This window comes from Heterocephalus glaber, unplaced genomic scaffold, assembly GCF_053883595.1.
Source record: "Heterocephalus glaber isolate CG9 unplaced genomic scaffold, H.glaber_assembly_v1.0 deba00001547, whole genome shotgun sequence".
Taxonomy (NCBI): domain Eukaryota; kingdom Metazoa; phylum Chordata; class Mammalia; order Rodentia; family Bathyergidae; genus Heterocephalus; species Heterocephalus glaber.
The window spans coordinates 8,341,778-8,365,512 of NW_028258340.1; the positions used below are offsets into that span (position 1 = coordinate 8,341,778).

General features: G+C 43.2%; 1 protein-coding gene across 1 annotated transcript; it reads right to left on the minus strand.

Annotated features, from left to right (window-relative positions):
* On the minus strand, window positions 1-23,365 carry Atp6ap2 (ATPase H+ transporting accessory protein 2). The gene is made up of 9 exons (XM_004850019.3): window positions 23,168-23,365; window positions 17,632-17,762; window positions 15,830-15,961; window positions 10,396-10,491; window positions 10,099-10,236; window positions 8,673-8,726; window positions 7,443-7,592; window positions 5,313-5,432; window positions 1-1,058 (listed from the first exon to the last, which is right to left on the minus strand). Exons 1-9 carry the CDS (start codon window positions 23,328-23,330, stop codon window positions 867-869), a joined length of 1,176 nt encoding a protein of 391 aa, XP_004850076.1. The 5' UTR covers window positions 23,331-23,365; the 3' UTR covers window positions 1-866.
* Between the last annotated feature and the right edge of the window lie 370 nt (window positions 23,366-23,735).

Here is a 23,735-nt window from a genome sequence, read left to right on the forward strand (position 1 = left end):
TTTGTTATCATTGATTTTATTTGTGACTCTTTATAGACATTGGTCCACTTCCAGAAGAAAAGTACAAATCATCCATTTCCACCTAATATTTTACAGAATAAAGTTGTACCACAGACCACAGTAACTTCACAGGGGGAAAAGTTACTGAAGTAAAAATATTTTAGATTCATGCCTCGAGATGTGCCCCTAAGATTTGTTTTTCGTATCTAATTACAAGCATCTACATGCCATGGAGTCAGTCTCTTCTTAAATCACTATAGCATTTTAAATATTCTTACTAGACACACAGGTCACCAAACTTGCAGCAGAAGTTAAAAACAGCCACACTGTCAATCAGACACAGTTCAAAACTAAGCAACTGTATCAACACATCCAGTATTTTAGGGCTGCTCTAAGAAAACATCTCTCATTTCAGAGATATTTACAATGAATTAAAACAATTACAAATAGTTCTTAGTATGTAACAGCCCAAATAGGATTTTCATTTGTCCTATACAAGCAAGTTAAGCATTCATAAGTTTCTCTAATAAATTCAGTGCATTTTTCCAACATAAATAATACAAGCTATTCTGTGTTTTACATTTCTTTCAGTGCATGTTTTTAGATTTACGAAATGGAATGAAATCATGTTATTAAATGGCTATATCATAATACTCAAGTATATTATGGAGTCTATATCACATATTTCAATTCACATCAATACTCTACTCTAAAAAAATCATAGGCACACATAAAATAGAGAACAAAATTTGCTGTTTTTAAAATAAATTTAAAGTGTACTATCTATTTTAAACCACACCAAAAGATATACTTTAATAAAACAGTTGATGTCCAAACCTCTTGTCTAAGTCTGACATAAGGAAAGCTCAGTCCATTCGAATCTTCTGGTTTGTCATCCTGTAAATGATGCTGTCGTAGCCGGGATCCATATTCCAAATGTTGTAAGAGGTGATAATCACAGCCAAGGCCAATGCGATCATTATCCAAAGTATCATGTTGAAAATTGCTGAATACTCAGAATTATACTTGTATGCAAGGTTATAGGGACTTCCAGTTTTCTACAAGATAGAAAAGAAGGAAAAAGTAAAATTTTAAGAGGGAAGAGTTTTAAGATAAATTATCCCAGTTTAGTGGCTACAATTCACTTTCTTTTTTCTTTCTTTTTTGGCGGTACTGGGGATCAAACTCAGGACCTTGCACTTGCAAGGCAGGCGCAGCACCACTGAGCTACATCCCCGGCCCTACAATTCACTGTCTTAACATTTACTCCTAAGTGGCACAAGAACTACTCATGCTAGGAGGACCCAGGAAGGGCAGGCTCCATGGCAAAGACAGGCACCGTTGGTTGGAGTGTCGATCAGGACCACTGCTCGAGAAAACTGTAAAGACCTAGTAAAGCTGAAGGTGGCAAGCCTGTGATCCAGCGGGTCCACACCCTAGGGAAAATGCCTACAAATGGACCAAGAGATGTGTATGAGAAGGTCGGCAGAATGGGTCATGGGCACATCTGTACAATGGGAACTGGAACATGCAGCAGTGTGACGACCCAGAGCAGCTGTGTCCATCAGCCTGAGGGCTCTCAAAATAAGACTGAACAGAGAAGGCAGAAAAATGCATGTGGTGCCTCTATCTGTACAAGATTCAAATACAGACAAAACCAAACAACACTGTTTAAGGAGAAATCCACATGCAGTAAGACTGTAAAGGAAGGAAATGGTTGGCATAAAATTCAGGAGACTGGACTGGGGACGTAGCTCGGTGGCAGAGCACTAGCCTAGCCCACTTGTGGCCCTGGGTTCCATCCCCAGCACTGCTAAGAAAAAGCAGGATCAGGATCCCAATGACCACTGGATGGGGGAGGGGGGAGGGAGAAGAGGGGGACTTCTGAGGAACAAAACTATAGTGCCAACACTACTTTTATTCTTTAATTAAATGTTACATACATATATATGTATGTATGATGTTAATTTTTTTAATTTAAAGAGGGAAACAAATCACGAACATCTTCAATGTTGAAGTGGTGTTGATTCCAAGCCCGGGCAAAGACAATGTTTGGGAGACTTCATTCATTCTGGCTGGAGAATTTAAAAAGCAGGACAAGGCTAGGGGTTCGGCTCTGTGGTAGAGCACTTGCTCAGTGGTAAAGCATTCATGAGGCAAGCACTGCAAGTAAGTAAAAAAGGTAGGACAACAGCAAGAGACAAGCTGGAAGCAAGAAGACAATGAAGCATCTAGACCTGAGCCTGTGGGCAACAGAAGCCCCCTGGGAAGTTTCATGCAAAAATTGGGTGACATAATCAGGTTTGTCTCTAAAAAAAATTACTTTGATGACTATGTAGTGAGACCAGGAGCTAGAGGGAAAGACAAGCAGAAGTAGAGTAAAAGGGCTTGAATAAATTGAGTAAACTGAGTAAACGAAAGGCCAGGACCTAGAGGAGCTAAAGATAAGCCTCGGGAAATGAGAGTGCAAAGGACAAAGGACAAGTCCCCGAGTGCACTAGAAAAAGCCTAAATGGGGTAGAATGCCAAGAACAAAGAAATAATACAGCCTGCTTTCGGGACACCCAAAGTCTGACCACAGCAACAGCGGCAGCTGCTTACCTGGGTGTTCCCCTGCACCTTTCTCGTCAGAGATTGCATAAAAGTCCCTAGACCAGTAATGGTGAACCTTTTCAAGCTTTCAGCGATAACAAACAGCTGGCTGCAGCACGCGTGCCATAGGTTCGCCACCACTGCACTAAACTTAAATGTCTACAGTGTCCTTCTTCTAAAACTCCTCCCGACAAGCGACAAGCGAGAGTTTTCCTTTTTGTTCTAATAAACCACACCCATACATTCCCATTCCACACTGCTGGCTGTGTTCTGTCAGCCAGTCCTTGCTGCCCTCAAAACAAAAACCCAGAGAGCCAGCGGGTTTGGGAAGGGCTGGAAGAACGCTGGGAGCACTGCGCACAGACAGGGTGCCTGGCAGGGAAGATGGAGAAGAGAATGTGACTGGGTTCCCTTCGTCCCTACAGAGCCAGCACCTGGCACACAATTCCTTCAACTCCTAATTCCTCCCTTAAACTAACAAAAGATAGTGATTTCCACAGAGAAGATGAATACAAAGACATGTGCATTCACCAACGGAGCACAGGGCAGAGGCAAAGGACTTCACACCCTTGAAGGCCTCACTTTATTTTTTTTTGGTAAACAGGTTCCTTTTCACACCCACTTTAAGCATACATTCCAATGAATTTTCATATATTTACGGAGTCGCACAGTCACGACTGCAGTCTAGTTATAGAACATTTCTATCGCCCCGAAAGGAACCCTCCCATGAAGGCTTCTTCCCACTGTGGCATGAGTGGGCACCAACCCAGACAGAGGGGGAGAGTGGATGAGGAGAGGAGGGTCGCTGGGGATAGGCGCCAGAGACTGGAATGGTCTCCACGGACCACGTGACACTGTCTTAGATTGTATTCGGGGATAAGCCATTGAATCATGACCTAAACTGATTAAAGAAATGGTAGTCAAACCAAAAACTAGAACTTTTATTTAAAGAAAGATTTGAATTTAGTGGTCAAACATTTAAGTACTAGATTTTTAGAGGTAGTATTCATTCACTACCTTGAGGTAAAGAAAATCCACTGACATCACCTAATTCTCGCCCCTCACCATACACACAATAATTTGAGAAACTACTTCCTCATAAACTTGGGCTATCTAGTAAAGCAGCTGGATCATAAACTAAAACTAACACACCTCAGAGAAGACAAACTAACTTGTCAAATAAAGTCCCCAAATAAGTGAGACCTCCTTGAAGCCTGCAAGTTTCTCCCTGGAGTCCCTTCGTGTAAAAACAATTACCAGCCCTAACTTATTAAGAATCTAATATTTAACGGTCTTCCCATTAAATTCAAATCTGTCTTTACATAAAAGTTGTCTGTGGTTTGACTCTCATTGCTTTAATCAGTTTAAATGGTTACTTCATGACACATCCTCGTATGCTTCCATCCGGAGTTCTTGGGGTCCAGTCTGGCTGTCTGCTGCTGCAGTAACCTGTGCTCGCCATGGCTTAGCTCGGCCCATGTTTCACCACGTTTTTCGTCCACATTTGGGGAGACTAGCTGGGACACATACTGAGGGTGTGTCTTGCCTCCTCTGAGGTCCCATGGGGACCTGTATGGGACCCAGTTTTATGTTAATTTCTTGTTCACAGGCATCCTGGAATTTGCAGATAATATGGACTTGAGCCCCATGGTTAAGAATTCTCAGGGAGACAGCTCCATTCCCAATGTATGCGCCGACTACTCAGAGCCCAAGCTGCCTCTGGCAGTGAGCAAACTGTCTTCTACTTTCCCCAGGCCCCCAGCTTTATACGGAGAGTCAGTTCTGGTCTTCCACACTCAGCGAGCCAAAGTCCTCTTGGTGCCCCAAATGGCAAACGTCCTCACGGTGGCCTGCATACTACAGGTTCCTCTTTGTTATTTTTAAGAATTTCCCTCTCTTGAGAACTGAGCAATATACTTAAAAAGGTGTTTATTATTTATCCAGCACTGTTGATGTTGCATAGTGGAAATGGGGGGTGCTGCCATGCCATCTTAGACAGAGGTCCCTGCACCCAGTTCAGTGTAGAAGGAAACACTCACAAGCCAGTCAGCTCTGGATCATCTTAAACAGGAATTAGCTCTGACCTTCCGACTCGAGTCCCATTCTGCCGTCAGTAACACTGAGCAAGGCAGTGGGCACAGGAGTGACTGGGCATCTGACTGCAGCAAGCGACAAGGCCAACTGTAGACGGTGCTCTTGGCCACAAGGTGTTATGGAGTGTCCACACCACTTGTTTCCATGAGCATCTAAGTCTGCTGACGCTGTGTACATATATGTATAGGGTTATGTACACACACCCACTTTTCCATGGCCAGCACCCTTGCCTCTGACTCTCTAAATGCTTAAAATAGATCCATACTAAACTGTTGGTATACACAGAGGCCCATGTAGAGGAACCCAGAAAGCAAGGGACTGTGCACAAAGATAATATACTTCCTAAGAAATCAGAGTCCACAGGCTGAAGAGCCATACCGCTCCCTCATATGGGCCTTGGCCGTCTCCTGTGTATGCCAATATTTGAGTTCTCTAACCTGCTCTGATTTACTTTTATCCCTAGCTCAAATTTTTGTGTCATCTGATGCCAACCCTAAAGAACTCAGTATCACAGGAAAGATCACTACTGGTGTGAATAAGACACCTATAGGAGATACAGGATTTATCTATTTTTTTAAAATAAGTTGATTTCACAGTTATAAAGCAGGACCTAAAAATGTACTCACGTCCGGTTTTGTCTCTAGGATAGTCCTTGTCTTCCTCACAAGAGATGTGTCAAATGATTTGACAGTCACTAATTCCACCACTGCATTTCCACCATAAAGATTGTACATGTCATCTGCAAACTGAAAGTGAGTTATTAATATTAGGAATTCCAAATACATACCTGTTTTCATTTGTGTCTTAACTGACATAAATTGCATATATTTGTCCCTTAGTAGCCATGGGGATTGGTTCCAGGACCCCCAGAGATAACAAAATCTGTAGGTGCTCGAGTCCCTTCTATGAAATGGTGCACTATTTGTGTTGTATCTGTGCAGTCCTCCCATATACTTCAAATCATCTCTAGATTACTTATAGCACATAATACAATGTAAACATTGTTATACTGTATTATTATTTTTTTTAAAGGAAGAAAAGTTCATTGTAGTTCAGTTTGCAGAGGTTTCAGTTCATAGTTGGCTGGCTCCAAGTCAGGGTGGAATGGGAGAGGGGCATCACAGAGGAGAAAGAGTTCTTACAGGCAGAAGGCAGCGAAGCAGTGAAGTAGCAAAGAAGGAGCCTATACTGTATTATTTAGGGGATGGTGACACGAAAAAAGGCTATACATGTTCAGTAAAGATGCAGTTTTTTCCCAAATATTTTCATTCTTCAGTTGGTTGAGTCCACAGATGTAGAACCCAGGATATGGGTATTTATTGTGTACAACATATTCTTTAAAAATATGTATACCTTATGAAATGGCTCAGTCAAGCTAATTACCATATGCAAAACCTCTCACATCACTTTTTGTGGTGAGTCAAATGCATACTTAAATTATTTGGAAATCTTCCGTGCAGCTACAACAACATACACTCACCTGCTGGCTCATGATATACACTATATCCTAAGATAAGCAAATCTTAAAGGTTTTGATTATGTTAAAATATTCAGAAAAGTGTTAAGCTTTAATATATATTCAAGTGTTCAAAATAAAATTACTTAAGAGACTGAACTTGTTGGCATATAAACTGGGGGAAGGGAAACAGGAAAGGGAAATGAAGACACCTTCCCAAGTGGTCTATGGCTCATCACAAACATTTACAGAGATTACATAAGAAGCCTCCCTGAAGAGTTAGAGCGGAAGGACTCTAGAGCAGAAGAGAGCCAGAGCTGGCCCTGACTATGCATCCACTACATGCCTGCTACTGCGCTGCTGGGTTACAACCTCTCATCTCACGGTGTTCAGTGAGTACAGAGCTTCAGTTGGGGAAGATGAAAAAGTTCTAGAGGTGGATGCTACTGGTAGTTACACAACATGTAAGTCTCAATACCCCTGAACTGTACAGATAAAATGGCTGAAATGGCCAGGCATGGTATCTCAAGCCTGTAATCCCAGCAGGTGGACTGGAAGTTTAAGGCCAGCCTGGGCTATATAGTGAGACCTTGTCTCAATAAGCTTAAAAAGAAATGGTTTTTCTGGTGTGAGAAACCAAAAGTGGAAATAAGGACCAAAATGTATGGTAGATATTGGGAAATGGGGAGAAAATGTTCAAATGAGAAGGGGAACAAGGAAAGGGGAAAGAATAGAAGAAAAAAAATGGAAACAAAGCTTTTGTAAATAAGGGGAAGAGGGATCAAGGGAGGGGAGGGGAACGGGAAAAAAGAAGCGAGATATATCATATACAGGTAAAAATTCCCTATGATAAATGTTATCATTAGGTACATCTAAAATGTACCAATAAATGTTTTGCTTCAAAAAAAAAGGAAAAAAAAGGAAGTGGTTTTATGTTATATATGTATTTTATCAGAATTTTAAAATGTACTATACAATAGTTATCAATCATCTCCTAATGCTGCCCCTACCAGCACTATAAACAGATATTCCAGTCTGTGACCTGTGACCTGACTCTATCGTTGGCTATTATAATTAGAAGACCCTCAAAGAAATCAGGTAAGTCTTCAACAGGACTGGGGTGCAGCTCAGTGGTAGAGTGCTTGCCTGGCATACATGAGTTCTATCCCCAGCACCACAAACCTCAAAAATCAATCAATCAATTCACTCAACAGTGTTTCACAAAACAGATTTTTCCATGAAAAGGCTAAAAATAAGTGAAACAGTCACACTCCAACCTCCATACCACATCCATATTTACCTTTTGCAGAGCATCAATAAGGATTCTAGAAGCATCTCTGAATTGTTCAGAGTCTTCCCCATAACGTTTCCCAATTTCATCTAAACCTGCCAGCTCCAGTGAATATAAATCAGGAGAATGATCCTTGGCTAGATGCTTGTGACGAGACAACTTAGGAAAACAAACAGAGGCAGTGGATGAGGTAAGATGTCCAACCCAGTTGAAGTTTTATACCTAAATAATCTAGGGAAGTAATGGCAAACCTTTCAGAGCTTTCAATGATAACAAACAGCCAGGTGTGGTATGCATGCCACAGGTTCACCACCACTTATCTAGGGTATCATGGAACCAGGCTAGTGTGCCACACCATAACAGAGATATGGGTTTAATGGGAGTTTCTGATAAATCTCATTTTGGGGCACAGTTAACAGAAGTCTTTAAATATTACATAAAAGCGCTTAACAAAATTGCTTAGCTTTAAAAACTCAGATATGGGGCAGGGCGTGAAAAAGCAGACGGTTGGTCCAGTTTGGTACCAGAATTCATGAGCCATTGGTGTCTACCTCACACGTCCCTTCCCAGATCACTGCCCAAGGCCCCTAGAATTAAACTTCAACATCCTTGAATCAATACCGGCTGCAAACGTTTAGGAAATAAATTTCGAAACTAGCAAACAGGAATGAGTTTCTATTTCAGTCACTAGGATGATTTTTTAAAAAAGCATTCACCAAAAAAAACCCAAAAAACCAAAAACACTACTCAGATTTTTTCCCTCCTTGACTTGGCTGCCAGTATTATTAGTTCAAACTGTTATGTCTATTTTCGACCCAAAGCTATAGATGTAGGAATTAAGTCTTACTGTCTGACAAGAAATCAATGGCCAAGTCAGAACTATAGCCAGGGTGTTCTCACTCCCAGGCCTATGTTCTTGGAGGACATACTGTCTCGCCTAAAAGTAGAAATGCAAAATAATTTGGTGACAATATGACACAAGTTCAAAATTCCCAGCACCACCAATTTCTCAACTTCCATGGCGTCATGAATCTAGGGCATATGTAATCAAACTTCAAGCTGGGGATGTAGGTCAGTGGCACTGCGCCTGCCTCACAAGCACAAGGTCCTGAGTTTGATCCCCGGTACCAAAAAAACCCCCCGAAAAACAAAAAACAAAGAAACTTCACTTGGCCCACTGTCATTCAGGTGTTCTCTAGCAACTGAAAGGGAACTGAAAAATGTTAGCAGCCTACTTACCAAACTTGAAATGTCATGGAGCACTTGCATTTCAGAAAGGAAGAGCAGGTCAACCTTCAGAGAGCCAAACAAGTGAGCATTGTTTTAAATATGTATCAGAATCTGTATTTGCCATTTATCAAGTAAAGGATAGGGTATTACAAGTATTAGTCACGTGAGGGAATTTATACAATTGCCCGCCCTTTGGTAGGTTCACTTCAATTGAAAATGCATATATAGGGCTGCGGGTGCAGCTCAGTGGACTCCACCCCCGCCCCCCAAGAAAGCACATAAAACAGTTTGCTAACAAAAAGGTGCTGGCCATCCCCTAGCACAGTGACTACTTCACTTCTCAGTAGCTGTACTTCTGACCGAGCCATGACACAAAGCATCCAAATTGTGACTTTCTCTCGGGGGAAGGGGTATCCCAGCACAGGGCAATGCGACCCTGCCAGTGAGCCAGTTGCTCACTGCCCTTGAACACTCTCCATTTTGGGGAATGAAGAATGGTGGCCCGGGTCATCCACAGTGAAGGGGGGAGGCTGCCACGAAGCGGCATGCCCTGTGGTTCCAAGAGTGCATGAGCAGATGGCGAAGCTAAAGTGTCAAAAGTGGAAGGGGCTCCATCCACCAGTGTCCAGAATGAAGGAAAACTGTGGCAACGTGGCGGCAGCATCACAGCTGTGAATGACGGCTCAACCAGCCAAGGCCATACTGTGGTTTCTGCCTTATTTGGATTAGCACGGAGCAACCCTGTGCGGGAATGTAACACTGTACCACTGTTCAGCTCACACTGAGATTAAGTTTATTCATGAGGTTATTAAGAAAACTATACCTATGGATGGGCCAGGGATGATTTAGCTCAGTGGTTTCGCCATCTGCTGCACAAGTGTAAGGACCCGAGTTCGATCCCTGGTACCAAAAAAAAAAAAAAAAAAAAGAAAACTATACCTATGGAAAGGAGCATCTACTCCGGCAGTAAATCTGCACAATTCTTTCTAACATTTCAAAATTTCTAAAATTTCAAGTAGCATAAGGAAAGGGAAATTAATGATACTCACAGCCAGGAGTGGTGGCGCAGGACTGTAATCCTGATACTTTGGGAAGCTGAGGCAGGAGGATTGCAAGTTCGAGCCTACCTTGGGCAACTTAAGCAAGACCTTATCTCAAAAAATATAAAGGCCCAGGCATGGTGGTACACGCCTGTAATCCCAGCTCTCCGAGGCTGAGGCAGGAGGATGGAGGATCACCGAGAGTTCGAGGCCAGCCTGGGCTATATAGTGAGTACAAGGCCAACCTGAACTGCATAGTGGGACCTTGTTTCAAAACAAACAAACAAACAAACAAACAAAAAAAGGGCCGGGGATGTAGCTCAGTTCGAGGCCCTGGATTCAATCCCCACTTCCGAAAAAAAAAATGATATGCATTCAATAACTATACTACTCACTTCATTGTTCCTACTTAGAGAGTTGAGGGGAAGTGAATTGAGAACGGAGTTTTCTTGAAACAGGCGATTATGCAGCTGCCGTAGTGTGACTGAAAGGTCTTCAAAAACTGAATTTGCCTTCCCCACCATATACACTCTCTGCAAGAAAAATCCAAAACTGTTAAGTTCCTCACAGTTTAACCAATTCATTCAATACACAGAGTTCGGTAGCATTTTTCATAAAATTAGTTTTAAATTTTCATTAAGCAGTGAAAGCTTAAATTTTTAAAGCATCTTAATAACTTTTTTATCACTTACTTCCTCACTGGGAGCCAACTGCAAAACTACAGGAGTTTCTTCAGAAAATAAGGAGTGAATGGAATTTGCAACGCTGTCAAGACTAAAAGGAACTGCCTGAAATTTAAGAGGAAGACCGCAATTATTTCCTGAACCAAAGGGGTAAGAAAGAAGAAACAAAACAAAGGCACCAGCATTTTAAATAGAAATGTAGAAGACCCAAATCATTTCCAAACACAGAGCTCTTTTGAGAAGCTGGAAGATTAAACATCTTCCTAGTGGGCCTAGCCTGTATCTCCCAATGTGCCTAAAGGGGAACTAACTTGCAGGCATGAAAGACAGGACACTATTTTGCATAAGCCATTTTCTGGTGGTCATTCATGTGTTTTAAGCAGTAAGACATTTGGTTTCAATATTGATTAAACACACAACAAGGAACGTGCATTCCACCATAAAGTACTATATAGAATTTAAGAAAACGTTTGAGGAATCTGAGGTAGTGAAAGAGAAATAGACCTCAGTTTTCATTTCAAAATTTCTAAAATATTTAGTAAGATTCAGGGTTCATTTTCAGATAGACCAGACTCTTAGATGAGGTGTAAAACATACTCCCAGAACTGTACATCTTAGGAACACATGCTGATATTATTAGACTGAAATATCACCAATTGTGGTAAGACCTACTTTCTTACTTGCATTTTTATTAAAGTGTAACATACAATATAGTGCACAAATCCTTAGGTAACAGCTCAGCAAGTGTCTTACAAATGGGTGCACTGATGTAACCTAGGCAGATAAAGATACAGATCATCAGTACCCCAGAAACACCTCCCTCCACCCTCAAGGGTAACCAAAATTCTGGCTTCTCCCCTCCACGGATTTGTTTTGCTACACATTATTTCAAAAATAAATGACTGTAATCTTCCCCTCAAAAGTTATTGTTTCCCATATTATTATTTCCCATATTACTGTATTAAAACAAGGAGTGCAGTAGTGTTGTTTTAATGTAGATTTTTAAAATGGCTTTTTTCCTAGTGATTTCTTCCCTTTATTACTTAAAGGTTGGTGTTTATAGATAGCAAATTAATACTGATGTGGTACAGGCAGAAATCAATGTGATTATGTAAATCTCACTGATGAAATCCCAGTGTCAACATTAAGCTTATTTTATGATTCTGTGAAATGAAATCAACTTTTTCTTTGTCGAGGTACATATTAACTCTTCCCCAAATTCTCTTGGAATGAATGAGTAACTCCGGGGAAGAGCGCTCAGCTTGCAGACATACACGGGCTCTCCGTTGGCCAGGCAGTCGGCCCCCTCCAGCTTTGCAGGGGATTCCCCAGCGAGGGACACAAACACCCCACCTCATTTCACCTGGTGAAATGGCACTCAGGTCAGGAGAGCTGAAGATCAAAGGAAATCTACAGTGATTTCCACAGAAATCATGCAATAAACTACCGAAGTACTTTTGGTGAAAATAATCTGCCTTTTGATCTTCACTGTTTCCCTCCTTCCATTTTACTTACATTTACTCTGAAATTCTCCTGATCTCTTCAGGTTATTAATATCCAATCGTGGACAACCTAAACTGTCTTAACATCCATTTAAGGAGATAAATTTCCCTTATCACTTCAGCTGCACCCCACATTTTTTTTTTTGAGACAGGGTCTCGCTATGTAGTCCAGGCTGGCCTCAAACTTGCAGCAATGCTCTTGCCTCAGCCTCCCAAGTACTGGGATAATTTTTTTAATATAAGATATACTCACTGTTATTCAGTTCTGAATAATTTGGAGCCAGATATGGTGGCTCATGCCTGTAATCCCAGCACTCTAGGAGGCTGAGGCAGAAGGATCATGAATTCAAACCCAGCTTGGGTAACCTAGTGAGACTCTGTCTCAAAATAAAATATCTATATATCTATAGATATATAAATATAGGCTGGGGATATTAAAAAAATAAAAAAGGAAATTTTCACAGCAATTTACTCTTCAACCCATTAATTAGAACTACATCTATTCTAGCTATCTTTTTCTTGTTAAGTTTCTAAATAAATTCCCAATATATATGACATGTATGCACACAAATATACATATGGCTTAAGGAGAAAAACAGTTCTCTAAAACTTTTTCCCGAAAAATGTTTGTCTTTCCCCTCATCTCCCATTCCTTTGAGGCATTCACTTTGAAATGCTTTTTTCCCTCTGCTGTAACCACCATCTCTAAATAAAAAGGCTTCTAGGACTAATCTTCATTTCTCAGGCTCAGGCACTGCTGCTCATTACAGAAAATGAGAACTCAGCTCTGTCCCGCACCGAACCTAGCCCCATGCTCTGTCCATGCGTGCACTGCACTTCGGTCCTCCACCCTCCAGCAGGTACCCCAGAGTTCTCCCTGGTCAGTCCTGGTTCATGTTACGACTGTAAAAAACATTCGCAGCCTAGCCTTATATGACACAATCACTGCTTTTCCTTTCTTGATCCTTAATGGCAATGGTGAGAAATCTGCTAGCACTCTCTTCTCATTCCTTGGTAATGACAATGTCTTTTCACTGATAGCTTTTAAGATTTTCCATTTCCTTGATGATTCTTCAATTTCACTCTATCTAGGTGTTGATTTGGCTTTAGCATACTGGGTGTTCAATATGCTTTAAATCTCAGGAGTCAGATATTTTGTCTGTTTTTAGCATTTCCAAATCCTTATTTTTAATTGGCAGTTAACAATTGTATATATTTATGGGGTATCTAAAGTGTGTTTACACTGTGGAATGACTGATTACATCAAACTCATTATTAACAAGCCCATCACCTCAGTTATTTTTTTGTGGTGAAAACATTTTAAATCTTTTTTAGCAATTTAAAAATACAAAGTGCGTTATTATTCAGTATAGTCATCATTTTGTGCATTAGATCACTAAAGCTTAATCCAGAAATCTCACTTCTGGGTATACCTCCAGAGAACTGAAGTCAGTGTGCCAAAGAGGTATCCAGCCATATTCATTGTAGTGCCACTCACAATACCTGAGCTATGAAAGCAGCCGGCACCCATACCCAGAAAAATGGAGACAGAAAATGGCTGGAGTGGACCTCCATGGTACAGCACTTGCCTAGTACACAAGAGGGCCTGGGTTCAATCCCCAGAACCCTAAAAAGGGTCGGGAGAATCCTGTCATTTGTGACGGACTGGACAAACCTGGAAGACATTATGCTAAAGTAAGCCAGGTGCAGAAGGGCATATACTGCACGCTCTCACTTATGTGTGGGATTTAAAACAGCTTAGCTCATAGAAGTAGAAAGTAGAATGGTGGTTGCTAGAGGCTGGTGGTAGGGGGGAGAAGTCAATCTAAATACTTTTCTTTTTTTTTTTCTTTTTTTTTGTACCAGGGATGGTACTTGGGTCCTTGCGCTTTCGAGGCAGGCCCCAGAACCACTGAGCTAAATCCCCGGCCCAATCCAAATACTTTTCTTTTGTTTGTTTGTTTTGTTTTGTTGAGACAGGGTCTTGCTATGTAGTTCAGGCTGGCCTTGAACTCGAAGTGATCCACCTGTCTAAGCCTCCCAAGTGCTGGGATTACAGGTATATGCCACCATGCCTGGCTGTTTATTTGTTTGTTGAGACAGGTTCTTACTATGCAGTCCAGGCTGGCCTCAAACTCATCGCAATACTCCTGCCTCAGCCTCTAAAATGCTGGGATTACAGGTGTGTACCACCATGCCTTGCTCCATCCAAATACATTTTTAAGGTATCATTTTTGTAATTATTTTTAGATTTAACTGCATTGTGGTCAGAGAGGGTAGTTTATATGGTACTGACTCTATTGTTTGTGTAGATATGCCTTGTGACCTAACACATGGTCATTTTAGGTAAGCATGCCACGTGTGCTTGGAAATAAATCTATAGTAGACCACAGGGAAGACTGAAAAAAATCAGCATCATACAGACCACAGTCTTACAATGCAATGAAATTAGAAATTAAAAATTTAGAAATAATTGAAAAAGAACTCATGCATTTGGAAATGAAAAAGCAGTTCTAAATAACTCACAGGTTAAAGAACCACAGTCTAAATTATGAAATATTTACAAATCACAGATAACCACAGATCCAATGTCTTATAACTGCCTCCGAGCTGTTATTCCTTCAACTCCTTATTTTTTTTTTTTTCCGTTACCAGGAATCAAACTCAGGACTTTGCACTTGCCAGGCAGGCACAGTGCCACTGAGCTACATTCGGCCCTCCTTTTAACTCTTTTTTTTCTTTTGTACCAGGGATTGAACTCAGAACCTTGCGCTTGCCAGGTAGGCACTGTGCTGCTGAGCTAAATCCCCAGCCCTGCTTTTAACTCTTTTATAATTTTAATATATGCATTTTAAATGTCTTTGAGATTGGTCTGTTATCTGTAGTTCTGGGGGGATGGCGTGTTTGTTGTACCCACTTTCTCATAGCGTTTTCTTCCAGTGCTTTATGAATTTGAGTCACTTTCAAGTTTTTCACCAGAGGAGCCTTGGCTGTGAGGATGTCTCTACAGAGTGGGCCGTGCAAATTCGGAACGCACCTCTCTACACCCATAATTCTTGGGTTTTCGAGGGAGGATCTTTGTGCCCCCAGCCGAGGGCAGACAGCCAACTCCCCTGGAGCAGCCCTGGGTGGCAGAGGTCTCGCTAGTCCTTGAGGGAGTGGACAGGCATTCATAGCCCCCGGCCTTCTGCAGGGCACACAGCCGTGTCAGCTCCTGCTCACCCAGCGGCCCCTGCATGTCTAGTCCTGTCCAGCACCTGTGCACACCCTGCTCTTGCTTTTCAGTGGAGTTATGCTCACAAAAATGCTTTTATGGCACCTCTCCACCACTTCTATAAGCTTGCAGTGCTGGTCAGGCCTTTCTCATACTGCCCGAAAGCCTGATGAGGAACGAGTGAGCCAGCAGCCTCTGGGTTCAGAGGGAAAATGTTGATGGGAGGGAAATGAGGCAGCACCCACGGAAATGTCAGCAGACGCATCCTCAGCTGGTTCTTCTAGTGACTTTCTTTTTCGAGCCACCAACTCTTCTGACTGGGGTAATTGCTCTACACTTGGCTTAGAAAGTACTCTCATCCATAGAGATGGCTAAGTTTAATAAATTTACAACTAGTATATCATTTTTAAAAAGGAAAGTATGCTTCCAAAAGAAGACATGAGAAGTATGTTTAGAATGCAATTCATAATGTCAGCTGAAAAGATAAAATTAAAAATGCATCCCTTTGGGTTGGGTGTGTAACTCAGCTACCATGTATCAGGCCCTGGGTTCAATCTCCAACACCACAAAAAATCAAGTAGACCTTTATTTTTCAAAATACATACAGGGCTGGGGATTTAGCTCAGTGGCACCGTGCCTTTCTGGCAAGCACAAGGTCCTGGGTTCGATCCCCGGTACCACAAAAAATAAAAATAAATAAATAAAATAAAATAACATAAATACTCACATTCTCCAAAGGATATGAGATGACACGGCCTGGAGGGAGAGCCAGCTTGTCAACTCCCTTCACCAGCACCATGACGGTAGCCCTAGGCCGATGGAATAAGTTACCCACCGCAAGTCCTGGCCAAGAAAGGTCCTACCAGTAAAAAGAAGAAAGAGAAGCCCCAATGTTGGAAAGCAAAGAACAGTGCTTAGTTATCAACTCCGGAACCATCTCCCCAGTTGACACCTCAGAAACAGAGTTAAGGGGCTCCGGGATGACACTGGCCAGGAAAACTCACAGGGACAGAAACCTTGTACTTAGGGCAGTAGCTGCAATCTCCTTAAAGATGCTGACTTCTACCTTCTTCGTTTTCTTAAAATTCTACACATTTGAAACAAGATCTAATAGTAAATCATCTCAAAATTGTGGAAAAAAGCGAGGAAGTAAATGGAGCACAGGCCCTTTTGAAATTCCAGGTTGCAGAATATCCTCTTCTCCATACAGCCATGGGTATTTTCTCCCCTCGGCCATTTTTTGTCCCTATGCATGGCATCCCTTTCATCTTTCACATGATACAGAAGACTGTCATTAAAACACTTCCTTTAGACTTAGCACTTGAAAAATAAAATTCCTACTAAAAGTTAACGTGTATTAGTTTACTTATAGTTACTGCTAAAGGTTATTTTTACAGCCATCTGTAGTCAAATTTAAGGGGTATAGCACTTGCCTAGCTGCATAAGACCCAGGGTTCCATTCCCAGCTCTGCAAAAAATGAAACCAAACCAAAAAAATGAAGGTTGTAAAAAACTAGGTACAAATTTCAACCCTAAATGTAAAGGACCAGTCGCGTTCCCTTTGTTGCCCAAAGAGACAGCAAAGAGCTCAGGGCTCCACCCTTAGGCCCAGCAGCCAAGCAGTTCCCACAGCAGAGCTTGGGGGAACAGAGCGGCTAGAAGGGAAGTTATTGTTGATGACAGTGAGCTCTAGAGACCGTGTCAAAAGCACCACATTTATAAAGTGGAAGGAGATAAAGACAGCAAGACAAAGCAAGCTGCACCCCCTCCCTTCTAAGCCCTGGGCTGCAGATCTCCTGGATTGACTGGATCTAGGCCCCTCTGCTACAATCACACAAGCAGCGGGTTACAACAGGTTACAGCTGTATTCTAGGAAACCGAGGTCATAGGGTGCCAGTGACCCACCACACTGATTGCACTATTTTCCTAACCAAGGACAGGATGCATAGACATTTTATCACTTGCAGCAAATCTATCACCTGCACACAACAAATGATACATCCTATTAATAGCAGTATGCCTATATATATGTATATTTACTAGGTATCCATTAAAAATTAAAATATATTTTAAATGTTTTTAAAACTTAAAATAGGACAGATGCATTCTCTTATATACAAAGAATTTGAATATAAATAATTACATAGTCAATGATTTATAATGATTTAGTTTCAGAAGCTAAGCTTGAAACAGTTATCCAAAATCTCCCCAACTACAAATTGGCTTTTTAACTTTTGTAATCTGTAGCAGATATACCCATGTTTGTTGCTTTTTTGGGCTCTTATCAGAAATTAACAAATACACTTTTAGCCAGGCACATGCCTGTAATCCCAATACTTGAGAGGCTGAGGCAGGAGGATCACTGTGCATTTGAGGCCAGCCTGCACTAAATAGTGAATTATTCAAGGCCAGCCTGAAGTACATATCAAGACTTTGTTTCAAAAACAAACAAACAAAAAAACACAAAAAACGAAACAGAACAAAAACTAGAAGTAGCTCCAAACATTTTATAAAAAAATACACACATACTTCTTTCACAGTAAAGCCCATGGACAATGCAGCCACATCTGGGATTCGCTCTCCTGGTATAGGCCAATTTCCATTTCGGAAGACAACCGACCCTGGTGATCTTAATATACTAAACTCATTCCCCAAAACACCTGAGAAGAAAACAGATTATTAGTAAATGAATTATTAAGTCTTTTACATTTCCTCATGCTCCACTGTCTTAGCATACTAAATTATGATTGGACAAAATCCTAAGTGCTAAACATCAACAGATGGGGGTCGGGTGGGGATTGAGTATCATCTAAGAGTATGATGTCTGGGATTTAAAAGTGAAGGATAAAAATGAGCCAGGTATGGTGGTGCACACTTGTAATCTCAGCACTCTGGAGGCTGAGGGAGGAGGATCGCCATGAGCTCGAGGCCAGCCTGAACTACATAGTGAGACTCTGTCTCAAAAAAAACAGTAAGCACATAAGCACATACACTATCACTGAGCTACACTCCCAGCCTTCCAACAAATTCTTTTGAAAGTAGCACTCTAAGAATTTAAGTCTATATATTCTGCTGGAACAAAGATGCAACTATGAAACAGCATTTTCCTAATGATCTAGATGCCTTGTACAGATCACCTCTAATAGGAACATGTAGCAATTTGGCAAGAATCAGAAACCAGTGGCATTTCTCCACAATTTACAGACAAACACCAAAAAACCCTGGCACAGACTAAAAATGAAGAAACTTGGAATTTCTAAATTATTCCATCGACCCTCTCTACAAAATGCAAATTCATAAAATTTCTAGTATTTCACCATAGAACTTTAGTAGATCAGTATATCTTAGGCTAGATCACATCTTTCCTTACACCCCACAAGCAAACCTAGTAAAATGAAGATTGTCAAACAGGAGAGAGACCAGCCAGAATATAAAATAATTCAGATTTCTGAAACAAAGTCCAAGAAATAGTATTTTCAGCTGAACATAGGAAGGATAAGACAAAGTACGCTGTAATGATTAGGTCAACTAGTCTTAGAGTATGATGTCTGGGATTAAAAAGTGAAGGATAATGGGCCGGGGATTTAGCTCAGTGGTTCCAGCAAGTGCAAGGTCCCAAGTTGGATCCCCCATACCAAAAAAAAAGAAAAAGTGAAGGATAAAAATGAGCCAGGCGTGGCGGTGCATGCCTGTAATCCCAGCACTCAGGAGGCAGAGGCAGGAGGATCGCCATGAGTTCAAGGCTAGCCTGGGCTACATAATGAGACCTTGTCTCAAAAACAAAACAAAACAAAAACAAAAACAAAATCAAATAGATAGCTAGAGGGACTCTATAAGTTCTCCCAGGCTAAGGATAAGGTCCTGGGCTTCCTTCACCCATTGGTATTAACCCAGTGATGTCCATCTTACCCAGGGACGAGTAGCTACTGGAAACTCTGGGTTCCTATGAAAAGACTAGCTCCCCGTCCAAAACAAATCCTGCCCATGCCTGGTATGGGACAATGAGACTGTAGTAAAGCACCAGTGTCATTCCCTTGACCTAAGAAAGTACAGGCCACGGCAATAAAGTTGGAACCAACAGTAAATGTTTTGGTATTGCAGTATTGACAGTAAATAAAAGGCCTCAGGATGGTGCTGATACAATGTGACAAGTTATGAGTTTCAATTCAGCACAGCAACCAGAGCAAGAATTTCCAAAGTGATTCAGTAGAGGCAGACAACAAAATTACACTGGAATGGGTGTGTGTAACAGACAGACGGCTCGGCTCACTAAGGCAGTGGTATTGCAAACTCTAGGGAGAACACACACTTAAGAAACTCCACTTTGAGCTGAAGATGCTTTTGTTTCAGATGTGGCCCTGCTCACCTACCCAGCAAAGCTACACTGAGTAACTCTGCCTCACCCGCACAGCTGGTCAATGCCCATGAACCCACATGGCTCCTTTGGGAGCCCGGCACTTTAGAGGACTTTAGTTGGGGGTGCCTGTATGGAGGAAGGTCACCTTGTCCACACTTCCGCTCACGGCACTGCAGGTGTCACATCTCTGGGACATCTGGTAGAAAGCCACCTGTCCTCTACTTAAGTGCTACCAGGGATGAGGGACACCACCTCACTTTACAAACACTGTTTGCCGAAGTCAGGTCCATTTTCCCAACAATCTACTCCTGTGAGAAGTTTTCTTTGTACTGAACTGAAATGGGCTTCCTAACTTGCATCTTTCTATGCTAGCACGCATCTACTCAGTCCCACCAAATAACCTTGTCCTGGCTTCACAGACACAGCTTCCTCCTCTCTCGCCACCACAAACATATCTGCACAAGCCCTGACCTGCATTCTCCTTCCCCCACACGAGGGCAGGGATGCCTCCCTCCAGCCTACGGTAATCCTGTGTTCAGCCTTTTAGGAACTTGCATTCACTCACCTATGGAATTATTCCTTCAATGCTTAAGCCACTGCAACAGACAACATAGCAGGAGATAGGTGATCTATGATGGTGAGCATAAAAAGCTATCCCTGAGGAATATAAGCTCCACGCAGGCAGGAATTTTAGGGTGTTTGCTTTTTGAGCCAGGGTCTCACTATGTAGCCCAGGCTGGCCTCGAACTGAAGGCAATCCTCCTGTCTCAGCCTACCGAAGGCAGGAATTGCAGAGTGTCTTGCTCACATGCTATCCACAGGGCTGAGATCAGTGCCTGACATACTGGTGTTCAATAAATACATATTGAGTTAATGAGTAAAGTCACACCTCCAACTACCAATTATCCCCTCTCAATAGGTTCTTCTACTTCAGCACAAAAACATGCTCCAGATGCTCCCATTCTACAATTAAGACCACATATGTCTGTAATCCCAGCACTCAGGGGGCTGAGGCAGGAGGACTGCTGTAAGTTCCAGGCCAGCATAGTGGGTTCAAGGTCAGCCTGAACTACATAGTGAGACTTGGTCTCAAAAAACCAAAAATAAATAAATAAATAAAATTAAGACCACAAAAAGAAAATACTCCTGTGGTCCTATCAGTCTCCACCAGCTACCAGCCCCTGTGTACCTTTAGAGGAAGAACCCTGCTGCAAACATCAAAACCACACTGACGGCTCCCAGATTTTTATTTCCAGCCTAGATCTCCCTTGAGCCTTAGACCTACATACTCAATGATTTGCCGACATTTTCTTCTAAGTCCCAGCAGCCCTTCAAACTCGACAGGTTCGAAACTGGAGTCACCATCTTTCCACATGCTTCTGCTTCATTCTGTCTCCGGGGGTGATGCCACCTTCTTTCCAGCTGCTCTACGCAGTCTTTAGCACTACAGCTCATGAACCAACTGAATTCTGTTCTTATCTCCCAGGCCCCTTTCCCCCAGGTCCCTCACTAAGTTTGCTAGGGCTGGTAGCTTTTGGGCGGTCATACCACTGTCTCATCCCACTTTCACCTCATCAAAATACAGATCCGCTCAGTCACCCTTCTGCTCCCCTTCACTCACCACCCAGAGCCTTCCAGGCAAATTGAGTCCTAAAACCTCAGGCACCACAACAACCCTATTTCTGGGATCTGTCCAACTTAATCCCCATCCATTCTGGCCCCAACACATGAGTTGCTTCTTTGCACTCTTGTCCCTGTGCACTCCCCCATGCTGCTCAGTCTAAAATGCCTTTTCTGGGCCGGGGATTTAGCTCAGTGGTTCCGCCGCCTGCCTTGAAAGCGCAAGGACCCAAGTTTGATCCCCAGTACCAAACAAACAAACAAACAAACCCCCAAATAAAATGCCTTTTCTTCCCACACCAACCTTTCACATATCTGCCCTGTCAGACAACTCCCTGGGGGAAATTTCCCTTAGCCCAAGTGTCCTCTTTGAGAATGCCACTGTGCTATGCTATGATCTTCTATGAATGCTGAAAGGAATCAATCAGATCAAAAACTGGCCCTATGTTTGTCCTCCTGGGCCTCAATGACTTCTTCACATTTCATGTGTTCACTCTTGGCCTTTCCTCTCAAGCGAAATACATGATTTTTTTCTTCAAATACTCCTCAGGATATACTATACATAACTTTGGTTCTCTACTTCTCTCTCTAGTTCAGTAACACTGCTTTCAATAGAGAAGTCAGAGGTCTTAAAGATGGTTTCCATTAAATTACACTTCATCATCGTGGAAAATAATCACTTAACATCATCTGACAAGACTCAACAATGCAGAAGTTCAGGTTCCTGGTCCGTATGAAGCAGATCATTCTAGTAAGGAAAGCATGTTCAAATCCGGTACAGAGACAATGATTTTACCTTAAACCAAAACCTAAATAAACCTCACTGAATCAAAATAATGTCATTAAAGCATGGAATGTTAACAGATGTTCAGTTGAAACACATCATTAAAGGGAAGTTTTTAAATTAAAAAAAAAATTCCAAGGTATCTTGCTAGATCAGAATGGCCCATTCCAGAACAAGCAACAGAAAGGAAAGAAAGAACCCTAAAACTTCAGTCACATGGAAATAAACATTAATTGTCATCAACACAGAACACGCTGGGCACTTGCAGGGATGGAGGAGAACTAAAGATTTCAGGACCAACCAACCCTGGTCTCCACCTCTAGGAGAATTAATTCACCTCCCACAGCACGGGGCAGGCCTCCCACTGGTTTTCCGCTGACAGCTGGGGTTGGGAGCACCCATTCCTCCAAGCTGTTCTCAACCTGGCCTCGTGTTCCCTACAGTCTGCACCCCCAGCCTCAGCCCCCATCATTCCCACACCCTCACCCACCACCAGCCGCGGTGTTCGGTCTGCGCGAGGCGGAGTAGGGAAGAGGCCCACTCTCGATTTCACTCCAACTTTACTACTTACTACCTGTGTGCTGCGGGACAATGGATTTAGGCTTGATCACTATAAAAACATGAAGACGAGGCCCTCTTTTAAGGACTGCTGTAAAGTGAAGTGCACTGTCACATGACACAATGAGAGGCCACATGCGAGCCGACTTCCACTCTTCCGCTCAAAGCCAGGGAACCTGGTTCCACTTCGAAAGCTACCATTTCTTTGACATGCAACCCTAAGGAGGTGACTCACATCCTAGTTTCTAAATCCTTAAAACAGGGAACTGAGACCAACTACTGAGAGGTGCTCGGTATTCGTTCACCTGAAGAAATAGTCAAACAACGACTCCATCTCAACTTCTGCACTCTGAAACGTATACGGAGATTTCACCCGTTTATTGACGACAACCACTAGAAACGAAGACACATGAATGCAAAAGCAAGCCAGCAAGCACAGGCAGCGGCCGGCGGCGTCTGATCAGGCGGCTGCGGTCCAACCCCGTCCTCCGCCGGAAGAGGAGGCCAGGTTGACCCGAGGCCGGCGGCGCCATCCTCAGAGGTGGAGGCCGGCTCAGGAGCCCCGGCCCGGCCGGGGCCTGGAGGCCCAAGAGGGCGCGCCGCCGCCAGCAGCGGACCCCGGAAAGGGCCCCGGGGAGGGGGCTGAGCGGAGGCCGCACCGTGGCACCCACCCCACTGCCGCCCACCGGCCGCCGCCCACGTCGCAGGGCCTTCTGGAGCGCGCCCCGCCCGCCCTCGCTTCTCACCGGCCAGCAACAAGGACAGCAGCGCGACGAACACAGCCATGGTGCCGAGGCAGCTGCAGCACTGCGGGACGACACTGATAGCACCGTCGGGACCCAAACGATAACCGCAGCGTGAAGGGGTGGCGTTCGGACTGGTTCTGACTCCCAAGGCCCGCCCCTTCATCGCACCGCCCCGGTCGCCTCGCCTTATCAACCAATCGGCAGCTACGCCGCAGACTACGGGAGAGACGTAACCTGGGAGCCTCACCCTTTTGGGCGGGGCAAATTGATGTGATTGATGGGATTCCCTAGCAATGGTAGCCGGCGGTGGAAGAGCGGGGCGGTCCTGGCCCAAGAAGACTGGTCACGAGATGAAGGGTAGGGCAGGCGGTCAGTGACGAAACCTGTCTGTTGGGGGTCCTGACAGCCGGCGGGGTGAGGCTGCCCCCTGCGTGCGGACCCTTGGTCCAGTCTCCCGTGACGGTCTCCAACGGGGGTGTCTGCTTTACCGGGTCGAGTGCCTCCGCCCCGCCGCGAACGCCAACTCTGGAAACTGCGGGGCTGGTTCAGGTTTCGCTCGAACCTGTAC

Coding starts and splice junctions, on each gene's coding strand:
- Atp6ap2 (XM_004850019.3), bottom strand. CDS start 23,330: ATGAAGGGGCGGGCCTTGGGAGTCAGAACCAGTCCGAACGCCACCCCT. Junction 15,962..17,631: donor TGGGCTTTACTGTGAAAGAA/GTATGTGTGTAT, acceptor TTTTACTGGTAG/GACCTTTCTTGGCCAGGACT. Junction 10,237..10,395: donor AGTTGGCTCCCAGTGAGGAA/GTAAGTGATAAA, acceptor TTTTTCTTGCAG/AGAGTGTATATGGTGGGGAA.